At 35.6% G+C, this 18,219-nt stretch overlaps 1 protein-coding gene across 2 annotated transcripts in view; it reads left to right on the plus strand.

The window, feature by feature from the left end:
* Positions 1-18,219, plus strand: part of LOC105049592 (structural maintenance of chromosomes protein 2-2) — a 35,942-nt gene that overhangs the window by 12,428 nt on the left and 5,295 nt on the right. For both annotated transcript variants that reach the window (XM_019852104.3, XM_010929292.4), the window contains exons 11-18: positions 7,334-7,450; positions 7,588-7,806; positions 11,123-11,263; positions 11,347-11,514; positions 11,593-11,777; positions 11,921-12,014; positions 12,119-12,207; positions 12,386-12,611. In XM_019852104.3, the coding sequence (XP_019707663.1) occupies positions 7,334-7,450; positions 7,588-7,806; positions 11,123-11,263; positions 11,347-11,514; positions 11,593-11,777; positions 11,921-12,014; positions 12,119-12,207; positions 12,386-12,611 (1,239 nt within the window). The remainder of the gene's footprint in view (positions 1-7,333; positions 7,451-7,587; positions 7,807-11,122; positions 11,264-11,346; positions 11,515-11,592; positions 11,778-11,920; positions 12,015-12,118; positions 12,208-12,385; positions 12,612-18,219) is intronic.

An 18,219-nucleotide genomic window follows, 5' to 3' on the forward strand; every position in this document is an offset into this window, starting at 1 on the left:
AGGAAGTATTTCAGTTTTTCGAGTTCTTTGAGCTCAAATTCTTGAGCCAATCTTTTTCTAAGAGATTCTCTTTCAGCTACGTCATTTCTTGTCATAATAATATCATCCACATACATTAGTAAGACTGTAACTTCACCTTTATCTGAGTGTTTTATAAATAATGTATGGTCTTCTCGGCTTTGTTTGTATCCCATTCTCAGCATTGTCTTTGTAAATCTCTCAAACCATGCTCTAGGAGATTGTTTTAAGCCGTACAAAGCCTTTTTCAAACGATAGATTTTATTAGCTTCAAAATCTCCATCAAATCCGGGTGGTGGCTCCATAAAGATCTCTTCTTCCAAATCTTCATGTAGGAATGCATCCTTCACATCATATTGCTGTAAATCCCAAGCAAACATAGCAGCAAAAGATAATAGAATTCTTACGGTATTCATCTTTGCTACTGATGCAAAAGTTTTCTGGTAGTCTACCCCATAGGTTTGTGTATACCGTTTTGCAACTAATCTTGCCTTGTACCTCTCAAGAGACCCATCTACTTTGTATTTTAAAGTATAAGCTCATTTGCATCCAACTGGTTGTTTCCCTTTTAGCTTAGTCACAACCTCCCAAGTCTTATTCTTCTCTAGTACAGTCATTTCCTCTTTTATGGCTTGTATCCAATTCTTGTCTTTTAATACCTCTTGTATGGTTTTAGGGATATCAATTGAGTCTAGGATAGTGAGGAAACCTTTATGTTGTGAAGAAAGGTAATGAAGGAAGACAAACTGTGAAATTGGATAGAGTCGATGTTGAATGCACTTTCTGATGGCCTTTCTTAAGGTAATTGGGAGCTCTAGGTCTTGAGAAATAGGCTCTTCAGGAACATTAAGAATAGAATCAGTGAGAGAAACTAGTTTACCTAGCTCTTGTTCATCCGGATTGGAGTCTTGGGTCTGCATTGGTTCGCAAATCATCTTTTTTCTCCTTGAATACTGCAGTAATTTAGGTTGCTTTTGTTGCTGATTTTCAGTGTCTCGTCCCGGCTCATATGAGGATGGTTTATATGGAGGAGGCATCTCATATGAGGATGGTTCATGTGGGGGAGGCATGGGTTGTAGACTTTTGAGATTATCAAGGACAACCCATTCCGAACCATCCTTAGGCTTCTTCTCTCGAAGAGAGGAATGGGGTTTGAAAAAATAAAATTGATTCTCATTAAAGGTGACATCCATGGAGATAAATATTTTTTGGGTAGGAGGATGATGACACTTATTTCCTTTTTGTATATTGGAATAGCCCACGAAAATACATTTTAGAGCTCTAGGATCAAGCTTTCCCTGGTGTTGTTTATGAACATGGACATAGAAGACACACCCAAAGACGTGAAGAGGAAGATTACTTGGATAATGAAGCTCAGAATGAAAGGTAGACAATAGGTGAATAGGAGATTGATTACCAAGAACACGTGAAGGGACTCCATTAATCAGAAAAGTTGCTATAAGAATAGCATCTCCACAAAGAAATTTTGAGGCATTAGAATGGAAAAGAAGAGCACGAGTGACATTTAGAAGATGACATTTTTTTCTCTCTGCTACCCTATTTTGTTACGGCGTGCAACATAGGAGGATTCATGAATGATTTCTTCTTTGTGAAAGATGGAAGCAAGTGTGAAATTAAAATAATCTCGAGCATTATCAGAATGAATCCTTTGTATGGATACCTCGAATTTTGTCTTTATCATTTGGTGGAAAGATGGAATTATATGGCTGATCTTGGATTTTTCATTCATAAGATATATCCATGTGGTCCTAGTACAGTCATCAATGAATGTCACAAACCACTTTACCCCAGTATGAGTAGGAATTCTAGATGGACCCCAAATATCTATATGAATGAGAAGAAAAGGTTTAGAAGATTTATTAATTCTCAAAGGGAATGACATACGATGATGTTTAGCAAATTCATAAGTGCCATAATGAAATCTTTGAACATCAACATTATCGAACAATAAAGAAAACATATTTTTCAGCAAAAGAAAGGATGGATGGCTAAGACGAAGATGTTGGATCCAGATTTTAGATTCATTGGAAGAGAAAGGATGAGCAGAATTGGACGATGTGCAGGAGAGTGAATTGGTTTGTAGGAGTGGAAGAACTACTGGCAACATCAAGGTAGTAAAGGCCATTTCATTCCTTAGCAGATCCAATTTCTTTTCCGTGACTTATCTGTTGGGTTTCGAGGTGTTATGCATGCAGAATTTTCAAAATAATTTCGAAAGCAACAGCGAAAGATAGATTAAAACAACTTTTAATCTACGCATGCATAGAACTAATCTAACATCTAAGGATCTAGTTCATATCATGAAAAACAAGATGAAAAACATGCATCTGATTTCATAATAAAATAATCTGAAATTAAACTGGTGATCTGATCACCTATTTGTAGCGCAAAACTCTTTCAGATCAGATTTGAGGATGTCTGCAGGTTCTATTGAAGCCGCACACGCGTCCGGCCTCTACAGGTATCCACACAGGGCTGAAGCAGATCGAAGTGTCCGAGACCACTGAGGTGCTAGCTCTTTTGCAGATCTTGCTCTTTCAGGTTTAGATCTGATCTTTTTCTTCGATGGTTGTAGAAGAAGACTCGCGGATCCTTTCGTGCAGAATTGGAGGATCCAAAAGACAATAGGAGAACTCCTTTCTCCCTTTCTTCCTTTCTCTTTCTCACTGATCTGTCTCTTTTCCTCTCTAGGGTGGCCGACCAAGGAAGGTGAGCGTGTGGATCTAGGTGGAAGGAGGATGGGGTGGCACAAGGTGGCTGTGTTGATTTGCTTGTTGTGATTGATTGTTCCACACCCAAAAACCCTAGCCCTTTTATAGATGTAGGCCAATGGATGGATAGAGTTCAGTTATTTTTAAACTCTTATATGATAAGAGCTTAAGTTAAACTCAACCTAATCCAACTCAATCAGATAGAGATAGACAGAGAGTCCCAAGGAAGAGGGGTGCCAACCTTTGGCGCCTCTCTTCTCTTTTGTCGCATGCCAAAGGAGGGGGGCGCATGTGGGTTGGTGCCTCTCTTCTCTTTTGTCGCACGCCAAAGGAGGGGGTGCCCCTCCTTTCTACCATGAGATAAGAGAGAGAGTCCCCGTCTACTGGGACTCTTGCATAGTTATCTAATTAGGTTCAATTTGGGTCCAATCTGAGTCCGATTTGAATCCGATTCGAGTTTAATTTATTCCAGACTCTTTTCTAATCCAATTAGGAAACAATCTTGAATCCAGATGCCTAATTAGACTCAATTAAGTCAAGCCTAAATAAATTAAATCTGATTTAATTATTTAGGATTTGATCTTCAAACTTGATCTCATCAAATTGGATTGCAACAATTGCAATTAGATCCTTTTAGCTAACTATTAGCTGATCCTGTCATTATAACTTTTACAAGTTGATCAAAATTATCAATCTTATTGATAATTTAATCATAATCCAACCGTTTGATCTGATCAAATCCCTTTTGTGTGTGATCCATAGGTTTTGTTATGTCTGATAGTGAGATATACCATAATCTCCATCATAGTATCATCGAAACACCATTCAATGGATCGAAATACTTTCAACTCTAATCCATCAAGAATCGTCGATCCAGAATGATCTTAGTGAGCTCCCACCATCCATTAGTGACGTCTAGCAGCATGTGGTGGCAACCCAGCAGAATAGAATAAATAGAATCTCTAGGCGTAGTTATCGTGTGATTCAGTTCCTCTATCGTGAGTCTCGACAGGATGGAGATTATGGAACCTTGTCAAATCCCATCATCCGTCCTATTTAAAATTCGATTAGCTTAAGTCCAAATCGTGATATCGATGGAAATTTCTTTCCATTTATCACCTTGTTGTGGCCACAGACTTAAGGATCCAGTCTCTCAAATTTTATAAGACTACTCTTTATTTACTAAAGTCGGTAGATCCCATCTAAGTGTGTATCCTACTTCTTTAGTGAATCTACTACAGCCAACATCCACTATAAGGATTCATATGGCTAGAGATCATGTTTATGTGTAGTCAAACAATAGCAACTCCACTGTGAGCAGTCGAGACACCACAGATTAAGAAATCACTCACACGACTACAGCATCGAGAAGATCACTGACGAGTGAGTAGATATTCATGTGATCTCTCACTTGGTCACGCTCAGTACTGATGTTCTCCAACAACCATCCGCACTCTCGTTCAGTATCCTCACACTAAAGATTAGAAACTCGTCTATCTTGAAGGAAATGATCCGTGCATCGATCTAACCGGATCATTCACTGTCCCCATGATGATCCATCGATCGAGAGCAATTTAGAAATTCATTATACATGTTTTTAATTCTCAACACTTGAGAATATGTATCTTTAAGCTATTAATTTTTAGGATGATTCTTGAACACATTAGATAAGAATGGAAAGAAAAATATCCTTTATTGATTATCAAATATATTTAAGTATAAAAGTATGTCCTAGAACTATTACAATATGTCAGCCATATTGTTTTTCCAAGACATACACCTAACATTATCCTAAAAGATGCAATGGGTATCAAAAAATGTGATACAATAATTTAAATCTTTGGTGAGTTGATGAATGGAGATTAGATTAGTGGATAATTTTGGAACATGTAACACATTTTTTAAATGAAAGGAAGGGGCAAAGGAAATTTGTCCTTGGCCGGCTATGGTAATAGGAAAACCATCAGCCACGATAATTGTTTGATTTTCTGGGCATGGTTTGTAGGTCTCAAATCGAGATGGGCCATGGGTGATATGATCCGTTGCTCTCGAGTCAAGTACCCAGGAGGAGGAATGAGGCAATGTATCGGCATTTAGAGAATTAGAAACAAGGCACTCACCAGATTGAGCCAATGAACATGAACCAGAGGAAGTAGACGTAATTTCTCAACCTCCACTTTGTTGGATTTTCGAAATTCAGCTTTTTCAGGTTTTTTAGGTATAGATCCCTTCTTGTTGGTGAAATTAGCTTGATTCCGCTGTTGCCCTTTGAATCCTTCGGTTCTACTCAAGACTTGTGCTTTGCCATGAAGTTTAAAACAATTATCTCGTGTGCCGAGGTTTCTTGCAGTAAGTACACCAAAGATCATCACAGTTGGACTGTTTGGAAGGGTTGTCTGAAGCACGATCATCTGGTTTTGCTCCAAAAATATTTAGCTTGTGACCTTTATCTGAACTCTTGGTGGATACCAAGGCGAATCCTTCTGAAGGGGGGTTCGAGCATTACACTTCGGCGACTTTTCTCAGCCCGAATGATAGAGAAGATCTTTAATTGTGGAAGTCGCTCCCTTCTTAGAATTTAAACACGAACTTGATTATATTCAACATTCAGTCCTGTAAGAAACTCGAAGAGACGATCTCGTTCCACAAGACTTAGAAGGGTATTAGTATCTTCATGGCAAGATATTTTGATGGCTTGATGGTAAATCTAACTCAAGCCACAAGCCAGTCATAAGATTATAATATTCAATGGCAGAAAGAGAACCTTGCTTGGTGTGGGAGATTTTGTTTTTAAGTTCATAAATGACGGCTGTGTCCTGAACTTTGGAATACGTCCGTCGAACAATGTCCCATATTTCTTTAGCAGACGAGAGAAACATGTAATTGCAGCTGACTTCAGATTGCATTGAGTTTCAGAGCTATGACATGATCACGGAATTAGCTTCATCCCATGTAGGAAATTTTGGATCTGAGGGACTCGGATCAGGAGCAATTAAATGATTAAGCTTACCACGTCTTTTAAGAAAAGTTTTCACCAACTGTGACCATTGAAGATAATTCTTTCCATCAAGATGATAGGAAGGGTTCATGGCCTGCAGTTCATCGTTTAAAACAGGTTGAGTTGTCCTAAAGATGGATCCGGAAGGGCTGGACGCCGTGGCCTCAGAAGTTTCAGACATGTTGACTAGAAGAAGGGATCAAATAATAGCAACAACAGAGAGATTGATTGACAACGGGAGTGCAGTCAGATTCGGCCGATAGAGAAAAGCTGTGAATAATGACGACTTTTGCGATGAAGGCAGGGAACGATGAAGACGTCTGCGATAAAGGCAGATGGGGTCGACTTTGAAGACGTCTACGATGAAGATAGACAAGGTTGATGGCAATGGGACCAACAATGATGAAGGCTGTGGACTTTAGTGATGCAGACAAACAGAAAAGTAGCGGCGAAAAAACAGGCCCTACGGAAAGAGCTCTGATACCATGAGAAAAGATGTGATTCACTAATACATTTTTAGTGGGTAATCAATCCCATATAAATATACAAAAGGATGATCTTCTTCAGAGATAAAATCCCATGAAATAAGGGATAAGATCAAAATCCATGTAAATCCCATGAAATAAGGGATAAGATCAAATCCGGTGTAAATCCCATCAAATAAGGGATAATTAAATATGGTTACAGTGAATAAGGAAAGAGAGGAAGAATAGGAAACTATACAAATATCCTACAATTAGAAAGAGAGAAAGATTAGGGAACTATATAAATATCCTACAATTAGATAAGAGATTTTAAAAAATTCTCAACAGATATTATAAATAAATATGCTATGCAACTATGTCACTGTGGCATGTCTATGTTTTGATTGTTCATGAGAGATTTGAAGTACTTGATTTCATCAAAAGGAAAGGCAGCTAAGATTCTGTGGTCTTTTCTCTTTGAAACTTTATTTAGTCAAACCTTTCCTTTTTGGGAGTGGTGGCAAGTAAGAAATAGAGTTTGATAGAGCCTTATGTCAATGGTGCTTGAAGTAGGACTTTTGCTAAATGATTCCAGCTTTCTGCCTATTTTATTTTGTAATAGAAAAAGAATTCTATTTTTGTTATTTGCACATATTGAACAATTTTTGCAATAACTTTATCTTATTTTTGTTTTATTTTCAAATAGCTTCACCAAAAGATTCTTTAGACTCATTTGGCCTTATAGGAATGTGCTGTCAGTGGGGCTTTGTAGGAGCATTCCTGAATATATATTATGCCTATGCAACTTCTATCAGAGATGATGCCATTGTAATGTACCTTGTTGCATAATGCAAAGAGCATTACCGATGATTAGAAACATAAAATATTATAGTTCACTAATATGCACCTGTGCAAGTATTAATTGAACCGAATCTCATCCTCTTTCATTTTCAAATGCCCATTTTTAAAAATGTGCTACATGCATTAATTATTCTTTCAATACACATCAATCATCATTATAAGACTGATAAATTATTAGTTATTGGATTTCATCGATTATCAGACTTATAATTGATTCAGCATTTCTTAGAATTATATTCGCTTTTGCATTGGACTTTCAGATTGCAATGCTGTTGCCTCTTCAGAAGAGGTACATGCACCTGAAATCTCAGTTTGAACTCAAGTCATATGATCTTTCACTCTTCCAGAGCAGAGCTGAGCAAAATGAGCACCACAAGGTTGCAGCTTTCCTCTTACAGCTATTTGTCTGGCTCTCTGTTTCTATGTATCCAATGTTAAATCTTGAGTTTTCATGTTCATGCTATCATATATTGTGCATATTTCTTTCTGAACTAAACATCTACCTGAAGTGCAGCTAGGTGAGTTGGTGAAGAGGATTGAACAAGAGCTTGAAGAAGCAAAACTGAAAGCAAAAGAAAAGCAACTTCATTATGAAAAATGTGTTTCCACTGTTTCTGCTCTTGAAATATCCATCAAGGAACATAGCAATCATCGTGAGAGCAGACTCAAAGATCTTGATAAAAAGATTAAAACCCTGAAATCTGATATGCAGTCAGCTTCAAAGCATCTCAAGGTCGTGGATTTTTTCTTTTTTAAAAATTCCTTTTATTTTGGCAATCTGTTGGTAAAACATTTTTTTCTCTTTTGTCTCATTAACATTTCCTGCATCATTATTTTGTATGCAATTGGCTATCCTTTCAGTTAAATGTTTTCTACTTAGGCTAAATTTTAATTCAATTTCTCAAAATCTGGTCAGAAATTTTCTATTCCTTTATAGAATTCGGCCATTCCTAATGTTATTCAATTTACATTGTTTCCTGCTTATTGAGGTTCTGTTGGCTTTCTGAGAAACTGAAAGAAAGATAGTTTGTTGGGGAGGAAGCTTCTTTTCCATTTTTGTTGATGAAAATAACATTCAGGAAGAGAAAAACTTAACACACAATATAGGACTAATTTTTTCTCAAACTAGTATAAATTTTTTTCTTCTCCAAAAGCCAGTGATTTTGGAAGAAATTGACAAGTAAGTGCTTGGTTCTATCTAACGTAATCATATCTTAAACCACTTTCTCAATAACTTTCTTACCAATTTTTTTTTTTACTAAACCATACATGAGCAAATACTCTATTTTCTATTCAAAATATAAATTCTGAAAAAAATATAAGCATTACTTTCTACTTGTTATGTTCTTTTTATTTCTTCTTTCATGGGCAATTCTTTAAGACGCCACTGCTAGAACATTCCTTAAAGTCAATGTTATAACTGAAAGTGAGCTTTTAGGAAAACTGTTGATATGCTTTAAAGGCAATAGTTATTACTGAATGAAGCCTCTCTTTGTCGATGACTGGTGGCATCATGACACCTGCTGAATTTTACTTATTTCTTTGATTGATACATTCTTTATTATATAGATTTATATGCTTGCAAGTTATGCACTAAATTGTTTTTATTCATTTTTTCAAATCTGTTATTAAGCAAATTGACTGCCTATATTTTTTTATCAACGTTATGTTGATGCTATACCATGTAGAGCTTTTTTCTGTTGCATATTTCTGCATTGTTTGACATACTTGCTGGTGGTTATCTTGTTGTATGATTCGAGAAAACCTTCATGTTGTGTTGATTTTTACCTATTTATTAGATGGTATGAATTTAGACAGCATGTGGTGGGTGCATGATGGAAATGTGATTACTGAATACTGATGTTAGAATTCTTTGTTGAATGAAGTGTAGCATCTACCTCATTTAAGGTTAAGGTTAAATAATTGACCAACATGACTGGGGCATTCACACCCAAGTTTGAATACTAAATTACTAACACTGGAATTTTGATTCTTATTCTCTCAAATTTATGCTTGAAGATTGTAGCGTATTAATGGAGATGTTAGTTGTATTTTTACTATTGTCGGATATTAATTTCTTTTTATTAAAAAATTATTGATGTATTGGATAAAGTTTTAAAGAAAATGAAGAAGAAAATGTGTTTGTCTTTAAAATTTTGAAAAAAATTTGACAGCTTGTGTTACGATCAATGTTAAATATTTTCTGTTTCAAAACAATCATTTACATAAACTGGATAAATAACTTCCAAGCTTTTTTTTTTTTTTTTTGCATATGCCTCTATTTACAGATTAATTATATTTGAAGAGTCCTTTGTTATATATTTGCATATCAAGGCCTCTCTTATCTGATAGATTTCCCATTGTGACCCAATTTATTCTTTCATTAACCACAATGAAATTTGTTGCATTTTTTCCCACTTCCTTGCTCACTTCGTCCTTTGGAGCTTCTAGCTATTGAGCTACTCTTGCTTCTCAATACCATTGTCGTTGGCTTCAAGCTCCTCTCTGCTACCATTGTTGGAATTAAGAATTTAACATCTCTCTTCAATCTTGAATAAGTGTAGTTCACCAGCTAGAAGCTTTTAACTGCTGGCCAAGAGAGGTCTTTTTGTGCGATTAATCCATAATTGGAGGTGTTACATGCTGACAGCTCCAAAAGTTTATTTCCCCTACTGATGTCAATACCTGAAAAAGATATATAATACTTAGTCATGATGGTTATATACTGTCAGGATCGATAGAATCAGGTTTGTTGGTGAGTTTATTTATATTCTGAGGGCGGTCCTTAGTGTTCTTTTCTTTTGGATTCATGGGCTTTTCGATCTCCCCTTCCAAAAGTTACTCTTTCAACAGAAAGTATGAAAAAATGAATTTAAAGCTGGACAAAATAATTCTGTCTATCATGCATTTGCTGTAGCCTAATATGCTAAAGAATGACATTGGGTTAGCAAGCTGACAAACCCAAAGACACTGATGCTGGTTATTTAGCAGAAATCTGTATATATTCTCATCAGCCACACTCTTCAGCAAACTTGTATACTTGTTAAGTTGCACTCTGAAAGGAAACTCTGTAGTTATAAACTCCCATTTTATATGAAAAGGTAATACAAAGTTCTTCATGGCCATCAGTGGAACGTAGTATCACAAAGAATGATACACATCTTTTGTGCTTTACAGTTTAAACATTATTTTTCATATCTTCATTTGCCTCTTATTATAAGCTAATCTGTTAAGTTCACTCCTTATGAGATCCTAACTTGCTCTCATAAATCCTGTAGCAAAGGATGTATTTTCTCAGGTCATTATATAGCAACATTTAGTTGATCAGTGTTTCTTTTTTTTTTTTCCTTCTTTCTTTTTAAATTTATGATAGTCTTCATAGTAGCTTAAATCCTTAGTTATTGCACATTTAGATTGGAATCTTGCCCCATCACACTGGTAAGAAGACTTTTAGTCAACCATTTATTTAATTAAGTCACTGGTATATCGCTTAAATACTTAGTTATTGCACATTTAGATTGGAATCTTGTCCCATCACACTGGTAAGAAGACTTTTAGTCAACCATTTATTGAATTAAGTCACTGGTATATCCTCAAAAGAAATCCTCAAAATGTAAAAAGAAAAAGTAATCCACCCCTTAAACCCAGCCAGCAAAGTTATGACAACGTCAATAAATTATGAGAGCTAACAGCAGGTTCATTATAACAGAAATCCTCAAAAGAAAAAAAGAAAAGTAATCCACCCCTTAAACCCGGCTAGCAAAGTTATGATAACATCAATAACTTAGGGGAGCTAACAGCAGGTTCATTATAACAGAAATGCTATGTATAGTCAAGCCAATATCTGAATCTGATTTGGTGGGAGAATAATTTTTAATTCCTTTTTTCAGTGAAGATTATTTCAACTTGATTGCAGTCACATTTCTTAGTTTTATGTAATTTTCTTGATCTTCATTTTGCAATCCTTGCAGTTGATTGGCTGCCCCACTATAAATTGAATGATGGAAATTTAATTGGTGTTTCAATGACTTTCTTGTCCATTATATCAGGGTTATGAAAGTGAAAGGGAGAAGCTTATGATGGAGAAAGATGCGGTTGTTCAAGAGCTTGCTATGCTTGAAAACCAGTTGGCTTCTTCAGAAACTCTGATCAGTACTCTTACCACAGAATTGGAAAAACAAAAAAGCAAGGTGTCATCAATTGTTCAGGAATGTGGACCTTTTATCTTATTGCATTCATTCCGTTTTGTGATTATCTCCTCCTCCTGGGACAGGTTGGCTCCATAAAGCAGGAATTTGATCAAGCTGAATCCGAATTGAACTTAAGTCGCTCAAAAATGAAAGAATGCGATTCACAAATAAGTCACATTGCTAAAGAACAGCAAATGCTTCAACAGAAGCTTAGTGATGCAAATGTTGAGAGAAAGAAGTTGGAAAATGAGGTAAATTATCATGGGACTTTATTCACTCTGCTAAATGAAAGCTGAAGAATTTTTATATTCATTTCATGTAACTCCTAGGTAAAACGTATGGAGATAGAGCAGAAAGAATGTTCCTTGAAAGTTGATAAGTTACTTGAGAAACATGGATGGATCACCACTGAGAAGCAACTGTTTGGAAAAAGCGGGACTGACTATGACTTTTCATCACGTGATCCTTACAAATCAAGGGAAGAACTTGAAAAGCTGCAAGCTGAACAGTCTGGGTGCGTGAGTTTGCATGCAGGATCGTACTTGGTGTAGTTGTAAATTGTATCCCATAAAGTTGCAAGCTAGTTTGAAGGTTGATTGCTTTGATATTTACTGATTGAAAAGTTATTGTTACTGATTATATGAATGTTGTCTGTAGCCTGGAGAAAAGGGTAAACAAAAAAGTTATGGCAATGTTTGAGAAAGCAGAAGATGAATACAATGATCTAATATCTAAGAAAAACATCATTGAGGCATGCTTCTCTCTGCCTTGCTGTTCAAGAACAGTTGTTCAAGATATTGTTTGCTTAAAGTTTTTTTTTTTCCTAATTTTATTTATTGAAATTCATTTTTGTAGAATGACAAGTCAAAAATTAAGAAGGTGATTGAAGAGCTGGATGAAAAGAAGAAAGAAACTCTGGAAATAACATGGGCCAAAGTGAACAAGTGAGTGCACAATCTTCATCTTATCAATTTACATAATCAGTAAAGTCTGTGCCATCAGTATTGCTAAGGTGGTCTTCAGAAGGGGCCATTTTATTTGTGCATTTTGTTATTGCTTCCACTGTTACTTTTTCCTGTGCTTTAGCTGAATTTATATTTGAGTAAGAAACATCCTTTACAGGGATTTTGGCTCCATCTTTAGTATGCTTTTGCCAGGCACAATGGCTAAGCTCGAACCTCCTGAGGGATGCAGTTTCTTAGATGGTCTTGAGGTCCGTGTTGCATTTGGAAGTGTTTGGAAGCAGTCTCTGTCTGAACTCAGTGGAGGACAACGATCTCTTCTTGCACTTTCTCTTATTCTGGCATTGCTTCTTTTCAAACCTGCACCACTTTATATACTAGATGAGGTATTTTAATATATATTTACTATACATTCATCTATGGTTACACCACCTACTTCTCTGTGATTGAGCAATATTTTTTGTATTTGAGACTAGAATTCTAAATTAGGAGAGTGATGTTTCCCTAATTTAAGTTCAATTTAAATTTTGATGCTTTTGATCACTGGTTTCAAATAACCTGCCTGCACAGGTAATTTGTAATGCGTTTATTGTTGCAGATTTTACAAAGTATCTTAACTTTATATGTATTTAGTTTTTATGATGATCTGTTAACCTTCCTTTAAACTTCTTTTGGTATAGAGAAATCATTCTACTTCCTATATTATAGGAAAGGAGGTATAAGAAGAGGAGAACATGCTTCTGAATTTTATTTAACAAAAAAAAAAAAAACTTCTGAATCATGCACCATAGAAGATAAATAATCAGGAAACTAACAATCAGTTATTTGTTTGGCCGCCATATTGCGTTAAGTCCTTGGCGCATTCAGCATTCTATTTTAGTTCTTGCAAACAGTTAAGCCTGTTTATGCACATATTTAGGCTTGTTTCTGTGTAGTTGTATCTTTTTTATACACAATTAAGGGCCAGATATCAAACATAAAATAACCACTGACATTATGGATCAGGCATTAGAATTTTCAGTCAACAAGGATTAAATGTAAAATGGAGTCAATTGAGGGAAAGGACCTTAATAACCCCAAAAATAAAATTGTTTTGTGTGTCCTAGCTTCTCATAAAGGCCAATGCTCAAGGGGGTTGAGTGGCATGTTTACAATTGCTAAAATCTTGGGTGTGTGGGAATGGGCTGGTTCACATCTTGGGCCTGAGTGTTCCAAAGTGCACATAAGATATTGTTCAAATCCAGAAAAAACCTGGTGTTATTTCAATAAGATAACTACTGAGGTTTATGCATAACAGAGAAAAGGTGAAGGGCCAGTTTACATGAAATTACTGCATGACTGAGTGCTACTAACCAGAAATATTGTTTGGAATTAACTACAGCAAATACACTGCTAAATTTGTAAATATAGGCTGGAAATTGATGGATATGAATATGTATGGGTGGAAATGGAGTTAACAAGGGCGAGGAAAGTTTATTATAAACAAGATGAGAGCTCACGAGGGGGGCTAAATCCCTGTTGTAAAATACCTTACCCATACATCATCATAGAAGGATGAAACCTTAGGCATTGGAGACGAGTGACATGACTACCTTGGCACAACCTCTCCACCCCCTAAACATACATAGACACAAAAGGAAAAGGCACCACTACAACAACAAAAAGGTCCTAGTTTGAGTTAAACCTTTGAATCAATCTCAAAATCAAATCATCTAATTTAAGTGAACCCCTATAATCTGGTTATATATCTAAATGACTAGGTGAAACCTAGGCATAGACCCTAATATACATATAAATTATATATGCAAAATCTAATGGAACCTTGGTTGAATAATCTGTCAAATGACAATATGACTGAAAGCTGTGTAAAGTCCAAATGTTGAGCTAGAACTATGGAAATTAATCTATCGATGAAGAAAATGGAAAGCAAGAAAAAAATGCATTTGAGCAATCAGTCTCCAGCCATTGTGTACATCAGTTTTGATAGATACTCTTATCGCTCCGAGCTTGTTACCCACTCTTCCAATATGAATATTATTTTACTTTTGGTCTTGGGTTAAGAGAGCTTTTTAATGCTATGTATCATATATGAAAATATGCAGTCACTTGTTTGTCTGATGTGCACCTTTTGAAGGTTATATATATATATAAAGAAAGAGGACTATGATTATCATTCCTACAACCCTTCTGGCTTCACAATATGCCTCACAATGTCCCCAAATGAACCAATATAATCATTGTGGCTATTTTATCAGCAAATTTTGATTGTCATTTGTCATGCTTTACAATGTTTCACTAGTTGAAGTGCCCTATTTTTAATATCCACAACCATCATAACCTTCAATTAACACTGGAATGAAGCATTAAACTGGTTCCAAGAATGAATGAATCTTCACTGTGAGTTTATGTTGTTCTGGCTTTGAATCTCCTGCCCATGCTTTGCAAATCGACCATGCAACCGTGCCTTTTCTTCTTTGAGTTTTGTTTTTCCATACTGGTTACTAACATTTTCACAATACTTAACGGTGGTCTGACAAGTATTTGAAAGGGCTTGTCCGGAATGCTCTTTAGCTTATGATGTAATTAACCAATTTTATTGTACATGCTTTTTCATTCCATAGGCTGTTGGTGGTTCAATTCCTTGATTAATCTTGCAAGATGATCAAATTTTGATTGATCATAGATGGTAGGATATTATTATAATCAGTTTTTTCATATACATACATTCATTCCTGAAAGTATTCTATATTTGCAAAGATTTATATATATATATATTTTGACACTTCAAATGGTTATTTATTAACATTGTAAGGCAAAATTCTAAAGAGAGGGGCATCATTGCAAAAACAAGACATACAAATAGTGATTCTTGGAGGTAAATATGCAATAGCAACATTTGCAGGGGCATATATACAAAAGGCCCTATTATAATTGAAGGACGCTGCTAATGTCCTTCCTACATCCATTTCATATCATTGCAGACAGCATGTGGTGAGCATGCTTGTCGTTTCATTCGAATATGCAAATGCCCCATGAAACACACAAGCTGTCTGTGGTACTGGCTTGTATGCTTTTGCTAGCTGCAGGCTCAGATGAATTCTTGGAAAGTGTATGTTAATTTTCTTAGGTATTTAATAAATCTATTCTTAATAATGTGTCACAAGTCACACCTATGCTAGCATTTCTAGATGGTAATATTGTAGGGATACAGATATGGGAATTGGATTTGGACATATATCCAAGTGTCTAACTTGGCAAGAGAAAAAAATGGAGATACCGGGATACATGGGGTATAATTTATATTTAAGCAAATAATATATATTCATACCTTAAATATTCTATAAAGTTAAAATTTAGAAGACATTGCTTTATAGTCTTCAATGTATATTTCTCATCCAAATTCTTCAATTGACTTAAGGATATAAGAAAAAATAATATATCTCAAGTTAATTTTTTTATACCTACATCCTTGACAGTCTTGAACAAATTTCACTTCTAACATCTAAAATAAAGGATCACACTCATTTTTGGTAGAGTCGAGCTCTCCAACAATCTTTAGGTGCTGCACAGAGAATTTTATAAATGTCTAAGGGTGTGATTCATATTCGATTCAATTATGTATCTGATATGGATTTTCAGAGCTAGATGCAAGTGTCCAGAAACACTACTAGAAGGCAGACTAACATTCTATAATCAAGTTGGGGGGCTAGAAAATGGAATCATTGAATTGAGTATTTATACATATCTACTTACACTTATTCTTACTTTCAGCTTATTTCATATGTTTCAAGCATGTTTCCAACACCATATCATTAATTATTTTATGCTATATCCTAGATAATTCATTATATTGCCGATTTGCCTGGTAAATTGTCATGCAACTCATGTACATTTTGGTTCATACTAATGAATCCTACTCCCTTTTTGTTCTAAAAGGCTTAAACTGCATAAATTTCATCCAAGACGTCATTCCTAATGGTATTTTCTTCATTGGAACTTAAATTTATCTTGTGAACCACCTTACTATTTTTTTCCTTCTAAAACATGTCAAACTTAGAGTTTTGGAGGTAAATTGTTCCATGGATCAACTTAACTTTTTTATAAAAAAAAAATAGTATATTGGAAGAAACATTTTTCTCTTCTTCTTCTTCTTCTTCCCTTTTTTTTAAGCCATGGTTGCATGAAAGGACAAAAATTTGGCCGTTGTAAATGAAGATTGAAAGTCGTATGTGATATAGACTTATAATTAGGAGCAATTTTTGTGAATAGAGGAAGGAAAGACTGAAGATATTCAAATGCAATTGTGGAAGAGTATTATCTCGACATTCTATGATGTAGAATGCGACTTTCTATATAAGTGAAGAAAAAAAAGATAGTTATTCATATGTACTACTTTTTAGGCACCTTGTTACCAAAATGCCTGCAAGTGCTTGCATTCTTGCGATGCATTTAAATGGTGGAGCTTCTAATGGGTTGATTTAGTTGTTGTTGCAAAGGAGATGAAAGCAGAGAACGTTATGGTGGATGAATGGTGCAAAGCAGGCTAATATTTTCAAAGATTTTTAATGTTAGCATTCAGATATTAAAGGCAGCCCAATGCATGAGGCTCCCACAATTGTGGGGTCCGGGGAGGATCAGATGTACATAGCATTGTGGGGTCTGGGGAGGATCAGATGTATATAGCCTTACCTCAGCATGCTGAGAGGCTGTTAGCATTCTGATGGTGCTTCAAACAACTCTGATGCAAGTTCAGTAGTTGCTTTCAGTTCTATCCTAGCATCGGTCTTTCATTTGGGCCTCATTCCCATTGTTCTTCTGGTAGGCATGAAGCTGTAAACTCTGATTCAGCAGGAAGCTCTAATCTAAGCATGGAGAAAGGAGATCATGAGAAGAAACTAGAAGCTTATCTTAAAGGGCTGTCTTTGACACTCAAGCTGGAGTCATGGTGCCTTAGCTCAGGATTGCTGTCCAAGTTTCAGTGAACTTTAGTGCAGAGTGAGAGCAGAGATAGCAAGTAGGAGGCCTAGATGGACCATCCTTTAGATTTTGACTATTTACCTTGATTCTGCTTTCATCAATCTCCAACTAGAGAGTTGCTGCGATCATTCTAGATCATTTGGGGGGCGAATAAATACCAAAGGTGTCTCGGACGTGTGGAACTATGCTGGATTAAGGTTCTTTCAGTTATTTGGATTCTACAATAGACTATGGCCCGTGATTCAGAGAAGGTTGAAGCCTTGAGTTAGTGGAATATTTTTGTCGGTCCTTTCCCCTCCCACTTGTATCATTTTATCTTTTGAGCAGAATGGTGGTGATTTTAATCATATTTTACACAAAATGGAGAGCATAACTTTGTAATTTCTTCTTATATATAGTGTAGCCCTACATCAAGTTGAAGAGCATTTAACTTTGTTGTGGAGTTAAAACATTTTTTTTATTTTCTATTATTTTACTTAATTTTGTGCTTAGGTGTATATATTTGTTCTTTTAAGTTTTTGATAGTTTATTTTAGGTTTTGATGTTGTTAAGTTCAACAACTAAAACTAGTTCTCCACTGTAATTTTTATTTTTCCTCCTTTTTTCCTTGGCGGTGGGTGGGTGGGTGGGGATTTTCCTCTTTCTAAAATAAATTTTGTGGTTTATAACTTTGTTCCACTTAGAATTGGGATATTGCATCTTGAAGGCCTGGCATCTACTTCCTCCTGTTTCATTGGAAAATAGCAGGCCTGCAGAGCCTATTTGCAAGACAGAAGACAGGAAAGGTTAAATAAAAGCAACAAAACTAGAAATTAATGGGAAGAAAAGGAAATGGAAAAAAAATAAGGAATGAAGGAAATGGTTAAAATAGGGTCTGCTGTTTAAGATGAATCCCTCTCTTTCCTTTCTTCAGTTGTTCCTATTGGTTATGTCTATTACTTTTACTTGCCAGTTCTTGGTAAATTGTCCATTTATTTGTATAAGCTACAAAGGAGATGCCATAAACCATTTATAAAA

Source organism: Elaeis guineensis, chromosome 8 (genome assembly GCF_000442705.2).
Source record: "Elaeis guineensis isolate ETL-2024a chromosome 8, EG11, whole genome shotgun sequence".
NCBI lineage: Eukaryota > Viridiplantae > Streptophyta > Magnoliopsida > Arecales > Arecaceae > Elaeis > Elaeis guineensis.